Source organism: Ailuropoda melanoleuca, chromosome 7, assembly GCF_002007445.2.
Source record: "Ailuropoda melanoleuca isolate Jingjing chromosome 7, ASM200744v2, whole genome shotgun sequence".
Classification (NCBI taxonomy): Eukaryota; Metazoa; Chordata; class Mammalia; order Carnivora; family Ursidae; genus Ailuropoda; species Ailuropoda melanoleuca.
This window is the reverse complement of record NC_048224.1, coordinates 55901062-55918156: the sequence shown is the minus strand read 5'-3', so window position 1 is coordinate 55918156 and position 17095 is coordinate 55901062. Positions and strand designations below refer to the sequence as shown.

The 17095-nt window shown below is 58.0% G+C and overlaps 1 protein-coding gene and 2 non-coding genes across 13 annotated transcripts in view; all 3 read right to left on the bottom strand.

Annotated features, from left to right (window-relative positions):
• Positions 1-1259: 1259 nt before the first annotated feature.
• The window catches only part of PRRC2B (proline rich coiled-coil 2B), a 59340-nt gene continuing 43504 nt past the window's right edge, over positions 1260-17095 (bottom strand). For 4 of the 11 annotated variants that reach the window (XM_034664701.1, XM_034664702.1, XM_034664705.1 and 1 more), the window contains 13 exons: positions 16446-16528; positions 15735-15923; positions 15390-15587; positions 14878-14964; positions 14052-14156; positions 13615-13897; positions 12827-12924; positions 11750-11877; positions 10944-11184; positions 7946-8125; positions 7265-7356; positions 5101-5182; positions 1260-3827 (listed from right to left, as the gene is read on the bottom strand). In XM_034664701.1, the coding sequence (XP_034520592.1) occupies positions 3693-3827; positions 5101-5182; positions 7265-7356; positions 7946-8125; positions 10944-11184; positions 11750-11877; positions 12827-12924; positions 13615-13897; positions 14052-14156; positions 14878-14964; positions 15390-15587; positions 15735-15923; positions 16446-16528 (1901 nt within the window). In that variant the 3' untranslated portion in view covers positions 1260-3692. Of the gene's footprint in view, positions 3828-5100; positions 5183-7264; positions 7357-7945; positions 8126-10943; positions 11185-11749; positions 11878-12470; positions 12532-12826; positions 12925-13614; positions 13898-14051; positions 14157-14877; positions 14965-15389; positions 15588-15734; positions 15924-16445; positions 16529-17095 lie in introns of those variants that run through there. The other 7 variants (XM_034664703.1, XM_034664706.1, XM_034664704.1 and 4 more) reach the window with 7 other exon arrangements.
• On the bottom strand, positions 8988-9072 carry LOC117803193. Its single transcript, XR_004626887.1, has one exon. It is a non-coding gene; the product is annotated as a small nucleolar RNA SNORD62 (small nucleolar RNA).
• On the bottom strand, positions 13239-13316 carry LOC117803194. Its single transcript, XR_004626888.1, has one exon. It is a non-coding gene; the product is annotated as a small nucleolar RNA SNORD62 (small nucleolar RNA).

Here is a 17095-nt window from a genome sequence, read left to right as displayed (position 1 = left end):
GCCTGCATTTCCCATTCAGCACAGAACATGACAAAGCACAAACACTCTACTGTCCTTGGTTGTCAAAGGCCATTTCCCACAGACCTTCTAACCCAGGCTTGCTCTGCAAGCAGTGAAAAGGGACAAATACAGATTTGAGGGGCAACATGCAGCTACTTGGTGGAGGGGAATCGAACAGCAGGGAAGGGCTTTACCAGTCTGCCACACACTGCCTCAGTGGGCCATTTCTGACACAGCCGTGCACCCACGTGCACACCCTCTGCCTCCTTGGCCCTGAGCATCAGTCACAAACCTCATCACCCGTCCAGAGGGCAGGAGGGCGAGGGCGTAGCTGGAGGGACCTGAGGTCAGTATTTCACAAGATTCCCCAATATCCCTAGAAGTGGCTGGAATGACCACAGCTTTGGAACTCAACCGATTTCTGAATGTCTAAGTCATCCTGTTTTCCCTCATAAGGAACCCAGAGGCAGAAGTGTATGAATTCCAAGTCTGAAAACAATAATAATGTGGATTAAAAAGGGGGAAGCAACGGTAAAGAAAACCAGACCAAATATAACCGGCAGGGGAAGTTTTCAGGGGGGTGTATGCCTCTTGGACACTCGACTCCACACTCTGGGATTTCACCCCACTGAGTAGTTGACACTGGACGGACACTACTGCGGGGTCACTGGTTGCCAAGCAACGGGCTGCGCCATCAATGGCCAGGGCCAAGCTGCCGGCATCAGAAAAGAGGCAGAGGTGCAGTGAAAGGGCTCTGAACACCCCCACTCCCCTCCCCCTACACCAATCTTAGCAGCCCCAGAAAGCGAAGTGCTGGTCTTCACCCGTTCCCAGCAAAGGCCCCATGGCATCCTGGTAGAGGCCTCTGCATGGATTTGCACTCTGAGGATGGGGGTTTGAAACCAAAATAAGACCCTAAGCCCTATCACCTTGAGCTGGGTTCTAAAACCACATGAAGAGAAGAGATATTGCACCTTAAAACCTCTCTGCACTAAAAACTGCATTTCATCAGACTGAGAAAGAGACGGGGGGTCGGGCAGGCCTCAGAACCGCCCTCGGCTCCAAGCCCAGTTTAAAACCTGTATCTTAGTGGGAAAGAGACCGCAGCTCGGGCACACGGAGGTGGCGGATGCGCTGAACGTCACATGCAATTTCCTGGCCTTTCCTGCACAGAATGGTTCAGACATTATATATAAATAGAGCAGTGAAACATTTACTTTTTTTCACCTAGACCTACAACATCAATACATATAAATAAATTCTAGTGTTTTCTGTTTTTATTGGGGAGGGGGAAAGAGAGAAAATACAGGGGTAGAGAAAAGGGCTGGCGAACAGGTGACCTTTTGTTTTTATTTTTTCTCAAACAGGAAGTACTGTCACGCGGACGGCAGGTTCACCTGAAGGGTACACCTTGAGTTTGGAACAGCATCCGGGGCGGTTCTGTTGAATTTCAACACGAGAAAACCTTTTTTTCCTTTTGACATACAATGTGCACCGGAATTAGGTGTGCGGGCCTGGCCGTGATTCTGAGCGTACGGGCAGCGGTGAACACGTGTGGCTCCTGCAGGGGCAGCCGGGCAAGGGAGGCAGGTGGCGGCAGAGGGGAGCGGCGGGCAGGGCAGCTGGTCACAGGGACAACAGCAGTCACACACTCGCAGGGAAGAGAAAGCGCAGATGAGCACACAGGGCAGGCGAGTGCGAGCCACCCGCAAAGCGAGCGGCCCTTGAAGGGACCTCAGCATCAAGATTCGGGCATGAAGAGGACCAGCTGGTGAGCGGCACGGTCTGAGGGCGGAGGCAGGAAGGGGAACACAAAGCTGCACAGAAAGCACTAGCACATCTGTCAGGAAAACCGACCCTTTCCGGAGGCCCCTGCGGCCGCCCGGCACGCTCGCCGGCGGGGCAAAGCGGGGAAGGGCCCCGAGAAGCTACGAGCGCCATCCCCGAGGCGCTGCTCTCTACCTGGTTCTACGCTAGACACGCGTGCGGCGGCCCCGAGGGTGGGCGCTGCGGGGCTCACCCCACTCACCTCCTGCTTGCCCCCGGAGCCAGGTCCTCCCTGGAGCCACCGGGGGCGGTGGCAGAACTCGTGCAAGTAGGTGGCGGGCCGGTTACTCTGAAGAGCACATGCGAAACCTGGCATTTCCCTTCCCCTCTCCTCGGAATGACTAAATCGGGGATGATTTCGTTCTAGGACTTATTTTAAAAAGAAACGACAAAAACCCAGCACAAAATGGCTCACACGAACGTTCTGCCAGGGCCACCGCTACACGCCTAAGAGGCTTTTTTCCGAGGCTGCCCGTGGCCGCGGTGGACCGGTCAGACCGTCAGCTGTCCTCCCCTTGGACCCTGCCCCAGCCATCTGGGAAGACGGACACTGCCTAGCTCGGGCCCTCTGCCCCACCTGGGTCTGCGGGGGGAGCAAAGAAAAGGAGAAAAAGGAAGCTCTTGCAGCAGCCTCGAGGGCCACATGCCTCTGCTGCGGACCCCGCCTGACAGCCGTCCACGCACCTGTCCCCACGTGAAGGCGCCTCCCGGTTTCCAGTGGCGAGCTGTGCGGAAGGTGGCGGGACAGGAGGATCCAGACAAGAAAGAGACAGGCTCAGAGGAAGAGGAGGGCATGTTATGGAAGGCTTCAAGGAAGGGTGTGCGGGTCAAAGAGCGGCCCCCAGGTGCCGGAGCCCAGGGGCAGGGGTGACACTGGGGCCTGCAGTGCTGTCAGCTCACAGCGTCCAGGCCGCACCGGGAAACCCCGGGGACTCCGTGTCTGCGTGATTTACCTCAGCTGCCCTGCGGTCGGGATGTCCACTGGCTTTAGAAGAGTCCAGGACAGAAATTGTGTCATGATTATGCTAAAACTGCCACTGGCTTCGCTGGGCTGCCCCTAAGCTCCCGCGGTTGACCATCAGATCAGGGGCTGGAACCCAACTGACACCCCAACCTAACCTGCCCCTCCACCTCACTGCTCGCAAGGAGCTGCCCACCTGCGTGCCCTCCACGTTTTCTGCGAGCACCGGCACCGGTCAGCCCACTGAGAGCATGGGGGATGTCCGCCCAAGAGGCCTGTGTTCAGGAATCACAGGGAAGGCCCAGTGGCCCCAGGAGGGGGAAGTGTGGTACTGGGACAGAGGAGGGGTGAGGGAGAGGATGGCAAAGAACGTAGAAAAGTTCAGCTATGCACACATAGCTTCTGTTTTTGTTTTCTTTTCCTTTCTCCTTTGTAAAAACTTTCGCTGCTTTTTAAAACAAAAAGCCTCGAACTAAAATGGCCCTGCTGCCAAACCACTGTGACTGGGGCCGGGAAGGGTGGGGGGAGCGCCGCGAGAAAGCGCCTGGCTGGGGAGCGGGGAGGGCTGGGGCTGGGTGGGGAGGGGCGGGATCATCGGTACTGCACAAAGGCTTGAGTCACTCCACGGTCACTGTGGACAGGAGGCGGGGACGTCGTGGGGACGGGGGTCATTTGCTTGCTTGTTTGCTTCGTAGTAAAGCGAGGTCAATGCCACATATCCACGGGGGCAAGCTGGTCGGACAAAGGAGCTTTCGGGAGTGAACAAGGGAAGGGAGGTCTCTCAGTCTGGGCCAGGTGGTTGGACGGTGGATCTGGTGAGATGTCCGAGATGTCCGAGCGTCTGGCTGTGTCCAGGCCCAGCGGCCCTGTCCTCAAGGGGGGGGCGAGGTGTGGCCAAGCACCTTCAGGCCTTGCTCTCCTCCACTTTGACTGCCCGAGGCTTGATTGCTCCGGTTCGCTTCATCTGGGAGGCCGCTGAGGGGGCCTCCTGCAGTTTCACGGCTCCCAGGCTGGGTTTTTCATCCACTCGTTGTTTGGCCTTTGGACAGATGAATGGGGACAGAGACAGTTACCCTTATGCAGAAACATCTGTCTGGATACACAGCACCCACTGCCCCCTGCTTGCTCCTGGGTCACAGAGAAAAGCTATCCTAAGAAGCCCATCCTTTGGTGGAAGGATCAGACCAAGAAGGAACTCCCCGAGGAAGGACACGGGCATGAGGTGCTCTCTCCCTTCCCACAGGTGCTGAGGGCAGTGGTTCGGGGAGGCAGGAAGATGGCGGGTCCTCCGGGAAGCATTTTGGGATGGCCATGGGCCTCTGCAGGACTGGCACATCCAAGGCCAACTTGGAAGGACCTTCTCAAATCAGTGCACCCCGTGCCCCAAGGGTAAAAAGCCCCCGAGCAGATCCAAATGCACCCCACGAGTCGTAACTCCTGAACGTCTGCCAAGGGGCACGGGGCCACTGCGTGGACTTGGTCCTCCCCAATCTTCGACGACCTCCTCCAACTCCTGCTCTCTTGGCAACCTTTTCCCAGGACCCTAGTTTGGCCTTGCGATTCCCAGTCAGGATCCCATTAACTTGCAGCTCTGTGGCCAGCCTGACTCTGCCCCGCACCGGGCTGTGACCTCTGCAAGAAAGCTTTAGCAGCTCAGTCCAAGCAATTCCAGGAGCGACCCTCTGGGGACCAAGTTAGGAGGAGCGTAATGAGCGATCAAACTTCCGCCTCCGTCAGCCAGGAATGCGGTTTTATTAAAAAGCCACGCCTGACGTGTGTGAGCTCTGGAGCCCCAGCGCATTTTACAGCAGCAGCGAGAACAGTGCCCGAAGGCACAGACACTGAGAAACCCCTTTTGTTACAAATGGGAAAACGTCGTTCCATGTGTCCTCCCACCCAGCCAAGACAGAGACGAGACACAGCACTTACTAGAGCTAGCACGCGCACGCACACACGCGCACGCACACACACGCGGCTTCTAGAGCTGACCCACAGACCTAACCGAGTCCCAGCGCCTTCACAGCCCAAATCGCTATGGAGGGAGAGTCCACCTTCTGGCGTCACCTCCTCAGAGGAATCCGCATCCTCCCTTCTCTGCAGGACAAGGAAGGATCCAGACGCCCGTCAAGAGGAGAAATGCCTTCGCCAGGAGGGACTCGGGCTGCCGGCTCCCGGCGCCACACTCTAAGCGCTAGGGCACGTCTCTCTTTTTAAGAGGAGCACTCAAATGGGTTGGACAGTCCCTTCTCTTTTGGCGCTTGGAGACGGGCCTAAGCGTCCGGGGCTGGAGGGTCTGGAAAGCCATCTTCTACCTGTTGAACGTAGTGTCCCTGCACAGAGCCCATGTTAACTGCTGATCCAGAGGGCTTCCCACTGGGGCTAGCAGAGCTAGGCCTGAAAAAACCAAAGGCAGGGGGTGAGAACACACGCGTCGCCAGAGAAACCGAGTCAAGCCTAGCACACGGCGCGGCCCTGGCTCGGGCAGCGCCCTCTTGGATGGAGGAAAGCCAAGACCTCAGACAGCCAGAGTGCAGAGGGTGCCAGAGCAGCTCGCAGAGACGCACCCAAGGGCGCAGGGGCCAAGGGCACAGGGACCGAGGTCCTGGCTGCGGGCAGACACTGACCGGACAGGTAGACGGGCAGTGGCCGTCTCTCGGGGTTGGGAGGGTCTGGACCAACGGGATTCTGTGACCCACACGAACGTTCTATGAAGCTGATTTCAGAATGGTGCCAAGTTTACTCCTAGCTTTCACTTTTTTAGGCAGTGGGGGCGGGGGAGCTGGCGAGTGGAAAGAGAAACCAAAAGGAGCAAAAATCTTTCGGAACATCTTTCTGGATGTGTTCCGCTGACCACACACCCAGTTCTCCTGATGCTGACTAGCTGCCAAGTGGAAGAAAGAGATTCTGTGGTCCAAAAAAGCCTCAGAAGTGCTGTGTGTGGAGCTCCTCAGGACCCTCGACAACGGGGGCGCCCAGACCCTGTGCCGAGGGCCACGACCCCAACAAGCACGGCCCCGCGTGTCTGACCAGGGAGCCCTGTTTTGGCAGGGCACGCCTCAGAAGCCCTGTTTCCAGAAAATGGGGAAAACACCACTCTAGAAAAATACACCAATTTTCCCCACCCGGTTACAACCCCAACAAAACAAAAGCTATTCGTGACGGCTTCTATCTCCCACGTGCGCTCTTGCTCAGGGAGCCCTGGGGTTGCCTCTGTGGCCACCTGCTGCTCAGCACGGCCCATGCGGCAGGGGCGACAGCATCTGCTTATCCACAGAGCTTCCCTCGTGACTCCCGATTACGCTCATCATTCTGTGCTGCTGTCTGTATTTCTCACACAGTTCTGCTGTTTTGGCCTATGTGGAAAATATGGTCAGAACACAAAACAAACTAATAAAAATAAATGAAGCCGAGAGGATAAAGAACGAACAGAAAAGATGATGGAATGGGGAAAGGTCCCACAAATGCCTTTCTCTGGAAACGCAGGTGGAGCGTGGAATGACAGGAGGGACGACGGGAGGGACGAGGACTCGGCCTCGACGCTTCAAGAGAGCGCGGCAGAGCGGCCGCGGCAGGAAGACGAGATGATGCCCTGATCTGCGGGAGTGCTCCCCGATCGGAGGGCGGCTGCGCGCCCCTAGAGGGACCTCAGGGCGCCCTGGAGCCCTGCCGCTAACCTCTCAGAGCGCTGCAAGTCATGCGTTGTCTGTTCCACTCGCTTACAAAACAGGAGGGCGCTCCAGGCACCTCCCACGCGCCAACAAGACCCTACTGCGCCCGCCCAGCCACCCACGGGCCTCAGGCCAGAGCATGCTGCCTCCCCCTCCCCGCACACTCTTCCTCGGGGGCCAACATGTCAGCAGAACCAGAGGTTCTTCGACTTTCTAGCACAGTAAGTAATTCATCCAAAGCCACCCCCAAATCCAGCTAAGGGACCTGGGACAGTTACTGGGGGCAGAGACCGAGACCGAGGACGCAAAGAGAAGGGGCCACTCCGTGCTATGAGAGGCACGCATGGCCCTGCGAGCCCAGAAGCCACAGGCCCTGGCAGGACCAGGGGCCAGTGCAGGGGACATGCAGCCCCGGGAAAAGAAATTCTCCTTGCCTTCCAGGGAGTGTACTTTCCTGGCCAGTGGATCCTTTGGAAAATCTGGTGAGAAAGCTTGGAGTACTCAGGTCGGGCCTCACACTTTTAAAACATCAGCCGTTCCTTTTCCTACCTGTCCAGAAAGCTCTCCCAAACCAGAGCATTTTACTATGATGACTAGAAGCAAAACCACTCTGCCAGTTCCTGATTTCCCCATAGTTAACTAAAACGTGTGTGCACTGAAATTTCAAGGTGACGTGTGGCCTCAAAGGGGACCCACCTCAGTGCCCTTCCACGGCTCTCCCTGGGCCCCTAAGACTCTTCTGAACCACGGAGTCCCGTCTAGACCAAGTACCCAGCGATGCAGCATCTGACCCCCAGGGCACCTTTACCTGTAAGTCTGCGGTGACGGCACGGAGGCTCCCGAAGGGACATTGTGTTTACTGTCGGCAAAGTGGAAGCCCTTCATCTCCATCTGAGAGGACTGAAGACACCAAGAAGGAATGAGAGGTTGTTTGATGGCCCCGGAGATGCCTGGCCCTCACCGACCCACCCTATGCAGAGCCAGCCGATGAGAATTTCCAGGGAGAGAGGGATTGTCTAAAGGAATCTGCACTCCCCTTCCCCTCTAGTCCAGGCTTGAGAGCCTTCTTCTTGGAACCAGGAACTGTCCCCGTTTTTGTTCTCTTGAAGCAGGGTGTGGAGAGAGGACTGTGCACCACCAGGATGGCCGTCAACAGAGCCTGGACCCTAGTCCTACACATGCTCTGTGGGGATGTCTGGGACCAGTCTCTGAGACAGCCCCACCACAGCTCCCCGGGCCCATCAGCCCCAGGCATCACCACCACACACTCCTTCCTTTCTGCTCTGGGTCTCGGCTCATGTCGCTGGCTTACATGGGAACCAAGGGGGCCCCACCATGGGGTTCCTAGAGGACTTCACGAGCAGGAAACCAGTGGTCTGGTGAGGCCAAGAGCTTGCACCCGCCCTCTGGCCCTTTCTGCCCCAACAGTGCTTCCTGATTAGCTAGCAACGTTTTTTCCTGGGACACAGCAGGCTGGAGTCCTCCTCACCTCTCTGCTGGTGTTGAGGACCGAAGGCTGGGAGCCGGGTGGGAGGACTCTTCGGGGGGCCCCGACAGAGAGGCTCTGCCCCTGCGGCAGCTGGATGGACTGTGGCAGAATCAGCGGCTGCTGCCCGGAGCCGTACCGCGGCAAAGGCAGCTGGGAGCCAGGCAGCGGCATCGTCAGCTGCTGGAGGACAAACACGGTCAAGAGGAAGAACAAATGTGGGGGAGAAAGCCACAAACTGCTGTTTACATGTGACCCCGAGAGTGAACACATGTTATACTTCAGGTTCTCATTTCCCCAGAATTAAAGCGCGGCCTCTGGACAGTGAGGTTCTGGATTTCTGCTAGGGCACACCCTGGAGGTAGGGCGAGTCTGACTGCTGGAACCAGGCAGGTGGAGAAGGCAAGCTCAGAGCCGGGCCAGCAGCGGACAGCAGGTGCCACGCTGAGGTGCTCCTGGGGCGGGCGTGGGATGTGAGCAGCTCCTCTCCGGGGCTGGGCAGGGCCACGTGCACCCCAGGCCTGCTTGCTTTCACCCAGCAAAGCTTTGCCGAATACACATTATGTGCACCGGCGGGGGGGAGCACCAGGACACCCAGACCCGGGGAGCAGCAAGGACAGGGCCACGCTGGACTTGGACCCAACATGGGGAGCGCGGGCAGCAAACCCCTGTGCGTGGGGGTGGGTAAGAGTTAGGGAAGGTCAGGAGCGCTTCTCAGGAAGTAATGTCCAAGCGAACCCCCAGAAGCCAACGGCGTATGGACGTGTATCTACGTACTCGTTTGTGAGGCACAAAAAGGCAAAACCCCTTTACTGTTTTGCCTCTAAAGGTGATGGAAAACTCAACCGGGTTCTGGGGTTCAGGGCTCCTGGAACTGGAGACTCTTGGATCCTTCTGAAGGCTATTATGACAGCAGAACGTGTGTGTATGCGGTGGGGGGGAGTGGTGACAGCTCTGTGTGACCACTTCTGAAGCCCAGCACCATGTGGATGACAGGGAGGGGGGGCCTGGAAACTCAGGACTGGGGCAGGGAGGCCACTTCTTGTCTCTCAGTCACTTTCCTCTTCATCCCCCTGCATTGAGTCCACAGTGGGGGGTCAGAAGGATCTATTGGAATTGCATCATGGAGACAAGTGGCAGCCAGAGCTCCAGCTCCCACCCTCCTCCTTGCACAGGACAGGGTGCGGGACGAAGAGAAGGATGGTACCACACTTGGAGCGTGTGGTGTGGCTAGACTTGTGTTTTAGGGGCACCCCGGCTGCTGTGGTGAGAACAGATTGTCGGGCCCAGGAAATGACTGGATTCTGAATACTTTCCAAAGGTAGCGCCGACAGCACCTGCTGAAGGACCAGAGGGGGGTGGGGGCAAGTGGGGACCTACGGGCGACATGGACACGGCAGCCAGAAGGACCGGGAGAAAAATCAGGTTTTGGACTTGATGCTTTTGCGTATTATGTTTGAGATGCCATAAGACACCAGAGCGGAAGCGACAGGCAGCCCACGGGCCGGAAAACATACAGCTGGTGGGAATGCGAAGTCCCAAATTTTGATGGGACTTAGAGCCAAGGCCTAGACAGAGGTTGGAGGGCAGAGCCCAGGGGGCACGGGGAACGCAGACCAAGCAGCTGAGGAAGAGGATTCCACCAGGATGGTGCACGTGAACCAGAATGAAGAACACACTTCCGGGGGGTTACGAGCACCCTCTGGGTCAAGGCTACCAATGGGTCAGCAGGATAAGAGTAAAAAATAACCATCAGGAACGGACCAGTGTCCTTAAAAAAAGTTTTATGGGTTTGTCTCTTTAACGAGCGGAATAACAGGGTCAGCTGGGTGTGAACAAGAGGCGGTTCCTCTCCAGATGGTGGCCCCGCAGCGCCTCTGAGGGGACAGCAGGAGCCTGGCTGGAAGGGCCTCCCCCTGGCACAGCCAGCCCACCCCTGTAGCAGGAGACCCGGCAGGGAGCGCTTTGTGCAAGATCTCGTTTTGTCACGGCTTGTATCTCTCTAGTGACACGGGAAGCAAGACGCGGGCAGGTGGAAGATGGCGAGGAGAAAGTTGCAAGTCTGAAACCGGCAGTGGGAGCAGGGGACTGATGGGCCCGAGTGCAGGGACACAGATACTCCCGAAGGTGGCTGTCAGCGTGTGGCCACAGGTAGACCAAGTGGGTCTGGTTTTCCACAGGCGCAGGACTGGACTTTACTCAGATGAGAACACCGAAGGGCGGCAAATGCAATAGGGCGGCTCTGCTAAGCCGGGCAGGGAAGGAAGCGAGCCCACGGGGGCAGGTGGTAAACGGATGGCTGGAGCTGGGTCGTGAGAGGGAGAGCGCTAGAAGAGCAGAGCTGGTGACTGGTAAGACCCTTAAGCCTGAGATGATGGAAGAGGTCCAGCTGCTGGCACTGACCAGCCGGGACGGGACCGTGAGCACAGTGGAGCACAGGTGGCAAGGTGGCCGTGGAACAGAGACCAGGTGATCATCTACACGGACATCAAAACCACCAGCGGCTAGATCAGGAGCTGTGTTGGGGAGACTGAGTCAGGGGCCAAAGCAGGGGAAGAGTGACCCTCAAAGCTGTTCGATACTGCTGACGGTCACGGGAGAGGAAGACGTGGAGCCAGACACGAGTGCCATTACGTGGACTCAGAGCGACATGGAGGCCAGTGGAGCAGTGGACAGTACGGGCTCGAGAGCTGGGGTTTTGGGGAGAAGTGAGGGGAGAGCGGCCCAGAAGCATCAGTGGGTGTGCCAGGACGCATGCCCCATCTCCAAGCCCCCCAGGACGAGCGTGGAGAAAGGCCGTGGGAGAGACAGTGCTCTCGGGATAAACAGGAGACGGGACCGTTCCCAAGAGGCAGAGGACCTGGCCCCAGTTCCAGCAGCCCAAGGACCAGTCGCAAGGTTAGAAGCAGCAAATCACACATCAAGAGGCAGACAAAAAGGAAACAACAGTCATGAAGGAAAGAGGCCTAGTGTCCTGGGCAGGAGGGACTGAATTCCTGACCTGTGGGAGCTGGGAGTCCAACAACTGGGAGGCGCCCAGGCCAGCAGCCTGACCCAGCTGGCCCTCATAGACCAGGGCTTGGTTTCCACTCATGGGCTGGTAGGGGGAGCCGGACTGGGGCTTCACCATCTCTAAGGGCTGCATGCCTGGGAACGCCGAGTACGGAGGCTTCAAGGCTGTGCCTCCTGACAGGATCACGGTGCTGGGCGGTGACAGGCTGGGATGCATGTACACCTGAGATCTGCAGAAGCCAGACAGACAGTGGGTCAGACGCGGAGGGCGCCAACGGACTTCAAGCAAGAGCCCACGCCACGGCCCCCCAGAGGGCTTGCTCAAACCCACACTGCTGGCCTCACCGCCCCCACCCCCGGGTTTCTGACTCAGGAGGCCTGGGACAGAACCCGCAAATCTGCATTCATAACAAGCTCCTAGATGGTGCAGATACTGCCAGCCTAGGAACCACAGTTTGAGCGTCACTAGATTACGTATCCAGGCTGTACAAGGCACGGGAAAACCTGTGTGATGCCGAGGCCCGGGACTTCAGACACATGGAAAGAGCAGACCAAGGGTGGTGGCTGACGGGGAGGGGCTGGGAAGGGGTAGGATAATGTGGAAAGAAAAAACAAAGCCCATGAACGGCCATCAAGCCCACGCAGCTCGTGCGGCCATCAATAATGACTCTGACGTGACTGCGATTACCCCCTCCACCCCCACCTCCACAGCAGAGAGGCACGGAGCAGCAGCACAACCGACGGAGCGAGCCCACTGGCCGTGGAGGTGAGGTGGGCGCCCTGGCTGCATCTCACCTGAAGGGCTGTAAGGAGCTGAAGATCTCCTGAGCCTGGGAGGCGGGCAGCCCGCCCCTCAGTCCCAGCTGGGCTGGAGCCTGCAGAGACGTGTGGAGGGAAAGTGGGATCTGCTGGGCAGCGGCAGCCTGCGGACAGGAAGCCGGGCAGGTAACCACGGAGCCCTTCGGGCTGCTTCTCCACGCCCCACACCTCAGCCCACCCCTCTCCACACGGCAGCTGAAACACTGCCCCAAATGCACGCTGGGGCATGTCCTTCCGGTGCTTTCCTTGCTCTTGAGAAAAAGCAAACAACGGGTAATAGTCCCAAACCCTGGTACGTTCCTACACTGGATTCCATACAACAGCGAGAACGGATCCTAGCTACAGGCATCGAGAGTGGTGCGTTTCGGAACCTACGGTGAGCGGGACACGCACGCGAGGAATACACACGGTACGATCCGGTTACGCGAACATCAACACCTTGTAAATCTAAACCATGTGAAATTTAAAAATACGTTTTATAAAGAAGTCGGGACAGGCCAAGTCCTCTGTCCGCGGTCCCCAAATCTGCTTCTGCCCAAGGGCCCCACCATCCTGGCACACAGGTCCGCGGGGTGCTGGACCATCAGAAGGCTCCACACCGGCTTCAGGAGGGAGGCTTCCAGAAGCCTGCCCCTTGCAGCACGGAAAATATGCCCATCCTACAGGAAAACAAGCGCCTGCATGTTTCTAAAACTACCTCTTTCTAACGCATCCATGCCTGGGACTCTAGGCCTTTCTTCTCTTCATCAGAAGGATACCTGATACCAAAGGATACCAAAGAGAATTCCATTTCAGCTAATTCCCCAGCTAGGACACAGGAAGAACTCTGAGAGAGGAAAGCTCAGAGTCTGGAGCGCGGAGCTCCATTCCTCTTCCCCGTCTCTCCTGTGTCCGTTGACTGAACATTTCCTGGCTGCTAGGATGGGCCGGGAGCTGGGCATTACATGTGAGGGACCCAGGAAGTGAGCTAATGCGCCAGTCAACGCAGGAAGTGACTCCACTGTACGCTGCACCCCCGTCCCCCATGCGGCCGCCTGGCTTTGCTGTCATCACCTGCTGGTAACTCTGCTGCTGAGGTATGCTTTGGGGAACCAGCCGGGGCTGACTTGCGAACACGTGGCCGTCCAGGTAGAGAGGCGGCAGGTGGCTGCCTGCAAACAGAAGCCCAGAGGAGACAACAGAGTTAAGCCTCACTGTTCCTGGATATTCCCACGTGCACTCCTTCCTAGGGCATCAGCCGGGGGTGGGGGCGGGGGGGGGTGTGCAGAGCCTGCACAGGCCCCTGCCGCTGGCCCTGTATTCCAGCAGCCCCACACCGACTCATCCGCTGGGGAACACGGGCAGGCGGCGGCATTGGGGCCCAGAGCGGGGACTGTCTCCAGCCCACCCTTCCCACCCGGGGCCCCAGCCCACCGGCCCGCACCCTTGGGAGTGGCTCCACTGCGCGGAGGTGGCCTGGGTCTCGGCCCATGGCTTCTCCATCCCCCTGCACTGAGTCCACAGTGGAAGATCAGAATGGGCCACAGGAACTGCACCACTGGGGCTCGGCAGCTGGGCCCTCGAAACCCCCACCCTTTCCCTCTGGCCACTAACACAGTGGTTAAAACGGCTACCACTTATCAAAGGCTTGGCTGATACAAAGCACTTCGCAAGTGTGAGCTCGTCTCCTTGGCTAACCCACGGAGAGCCAATCTTCTCTCACAGAGGCTATAGCACAGAGGGCTGAGACACTCAGCGGCGGTGAGCCGCGTCTCTGCTGGCTCCTGGTCTGCTTCCCAGTGAAGAGGAGCAGGGAAGCGGGAAGTGTCTAGGAAGCTAGGCCACCCGACCCACAAACTCACTCCTACTTCTGCACACTCCAGCAATCCAAGTCTCTCTTGAGAACGAGGGAGGCGACCCGTCAAGCTGGTTCGGGCCGGGGAGCGGCATACCTGGAAGAGAAGCCGAAGGCGCGACAGAGGCCACAGGCATGGGCGGCATGGACACGCCACCAAAGGAGCTGTAGTTGACCCCGTTGGAGGCTCCCACAGACGACGGGGGCTGGATGCCTGAGCCTGCACCTCCAGGAGAGCTCTGCTCTGGCAAACTGGGTGAGTTTTCCCAAGCCTTGCGTGCAGACTCCATCTGAAAAGCAAGGGCAGCAGAAGCATGACCACCAGGGACGCAGCAGCCAGCACAGACGGAGGACGTGGGCCGGCGGGCAGGGCTGCTCGCTCCTGCCCCTTCCCAAGCTAAGACACCCAGGGGGCCCCCCCGCCTCGTTCTGCACCGGTGTTACCTTGAGGGTGAGGTCAGCGGTGGGGAAGGACATCTGGGAGAGGCCGATGGCCCTCTGGATGTGATGGTCGCGACGGAGGATGGGAATACTCTGAGTTAAGCCCGCCTGGAGAGGAAAAGGAAACCATGGAATACGACAGGCACAGAGGCAACAGGACAGCACAGCAAAACGCACCTTCAAGTCGGGCCTCATGCACTCAAGACCCCAGGGATGAAGCTGCCAGCGGGAGAGACCACGGTTATTTCCTCCAGATAGCAGCCTTCATGGATTTCCGCAACAGAATCCACGGAGAGCCGCGTCCACGCCCCCACCGCATGGAGCATGGAGGCACCAGGACCTAGGTCCTGCCTCAGCCGCCACACCCAAAAACTAAAAAAGAGGTCCTTGTAACATCTCTTTGGAAATGTGGCCAACAGACCCTCCCATACAAGCCCAGTGCCCACAAACGTATTACAGGGATTCTGAGAAATTGCTCATAATAAAGATATCTGTCCCAGCACCATCAAACATACATAACCACAGGACTTGGAAGGTCGGGAATCACAGACTGTTAAATAAACCAGACCTTAGGAATTACATTTTCTCATTTTAAGATCACAAGACCAGGGTGTGTAACATTTACACAACTTGCCCAAGGACATGCAACCAGCTAGAAAACGTGTCACGCCTCACACCCAGGTCAGGTGGCTAACCCCAAACCAGGTGTTGGTCCCCTCGTCTGGCTTCAGAGCCTGCCCCCCCTCACCCCCCCCGGGAGGCTTGCTCCCTCCTCTCCAGGGCCTGCCCACACAGGGAACAACAGAGCCTGGGGTGGAAGCACACTCACGTTACTGGCCAGGGCATCCTGAAGTTTAACAACCGGATTCCCCGCAGGACCAGAGGCAGAACCAGGTGGCAAGCTGAAATCAGAGTCCTAAAGAGAAGGATGAATCCACTAAAATTACCTGGCCCACCTCTCAGCAGAAACACATGTTAATCTGATCCATAGTCTCAATGACTCAGAACCTCGATGGAGCAGCATTCACCAGACAGCACCCAAGAAAAGATGCCACCCTGACCCTCCCTCTGTGCTCTCTGCCTGTGCCCACTGTCCAACCCAAAGGAGACAGTGAAGATAACTGGTCTGCTCAGCCTGAGAACCTGGCTAGTGTCAGAATAATCTAGAAGGCAGCTCAATAGCACCTGCCGCGTCCAGCACACCGACATGCTCCCCCAGAGTTCTGTTCAGCTCCCATCTCCCTGCTCTTTCTCGGTGACGACACTGTCTCGGCACCCTCCTCTCTCTCCAAGTATAAAAAGAAGGGGGGGGGGCAGGAAGAAAACACATCCAAACCTTACTTTTGGATTAACTCCAAATTCAATGGGCGGCACCGGCAGCACAGAGTCCACGTGAATCTCTACTCCGTTAACAGGCGGGATGACGGCCCCCTGCAGCCGCTCGGCCCCCTCTGAGCCCTTTCTATTTTTCAGAGAACGCTCATTGCCGATGGGTCCTGGTCTGTGCTCCTTGCTCTGTCCTGAGCCTTGTTCTGCATCCTTGATGGAAAAGCAGAGACGCTAAGAAACACAAGCTGGAAGGACCCCAATCCCCAGCTTCTGAGCCCCAGGGAGAGGGGAAGAAGACAAAGGACGACGGCCCCTCCTGCCCTGGCCCAGATCTCTGTGAACGGACTTCCAGTTTACCTTCGGCTCCGGCTGCTTCTGAGCCTGCTCCTTGTGGCTGTCAGCCTTGGGCTCCAGGCCGGGCCCGTTCATGTCCTCCGGTTTCAGAGTGCCATATGGGGAGCTGCGCTGGGAGGAGGTCGCAGACGACTCCCGAGACTCAGCGCTCAGGTCAACGCCGCTGTCCCCCTGGCTGCTCTTAAAACCCTGCTGTGCAAGGCACAAAAGGGGTTAAGAGCCCTGACCCCCAAACTCCAACACGGGACCGGGAGGCAAGACCAAGCCTATGGCTAAGACACATACCCCCAGTATGCCTGACCTTTTAGTCCTGTCCTGACCTCTGCCCCGACCCACCAGTGGTGCCCAACAAATGAAGACACAGTCGAAACCACAAGACACGCAGTGGGTGCCAGGGACACAGCTGCCATGCTTATCCCCGGTGACACAGGTCAGACAGACCAACCGCCACCACAGGCTCGCGGGAGAGGCCCCGGTCGCCCCCTCTCCTGGGTTATTCCCCCTCGCCCCTTCACACAGGGACCTCACACAGATGAGAAGTCAAGACCGGAGACGAGTACCAAGCCAGGGCCTGTGGAAGTAGCCCCAGGGCCAGGCTCAGTGGCTGTGGGGAGGGAGAGCCGGGCTGTGTACTGGGTGCACGAGGCCCAGGACGAGCCAGCCATGGGGGTGGCGAGCACGCACGCAGCCCCAAGTAGCGTGGCGGCCACTCACCTCGGCAGAGCCGGGCTCGGCGCTGTTGAAGGCAGTGGCGGCTTTTGTCCAGGAGTCGTTGGTTGGGGTCTGAACAGGGAGGGCTGCCCGAGGGAGTAAGACGGGAGAGTCAGGGCATCACAGAGGACCCCCCAGGCAAGAGAAACAAGCCTGGGGGCCACTGCCACACACGCAGGCTGCCACCCGCCCCCTCCCTGTCCCGTCAACGGCATGCCAGACAGCAGATCTGCCCACAGGAGCTGGTCGGCTGGCTTTCCCCAACTTCCCAGCATCCTCGGACAGACTCTAATATACCAGCTCTTCTTTCCTTCAACGATTATGTGCTCTAGTAGGCACACCAGCGGCTTCTCGGTCACCTCTGCAAGGATCCCGTATTACTACCCCTGCCAAGTGAAGCTTTCTTTCTCTTAAGCCAGCGATTCACTTCTACAAGCCGGCAGCTCCCACAAAGACTTTTAAAGATTCAAGCCAGGGGCGCCTGGGTGGCACAGCGGTTGGGCGTCTGCCTTCGGCTCAGGGCGTGATCCCAGCGTTATGGGATCGAGCCCCACATCAGGCTCCTCTGCTATGAGCCTGCTTCTTCCTCTCCCACCCCCCCTGCTTGTGTTCCCTCTCTCGCTGGCTGTCTCTCTCTCTGTCAAATAAATAAA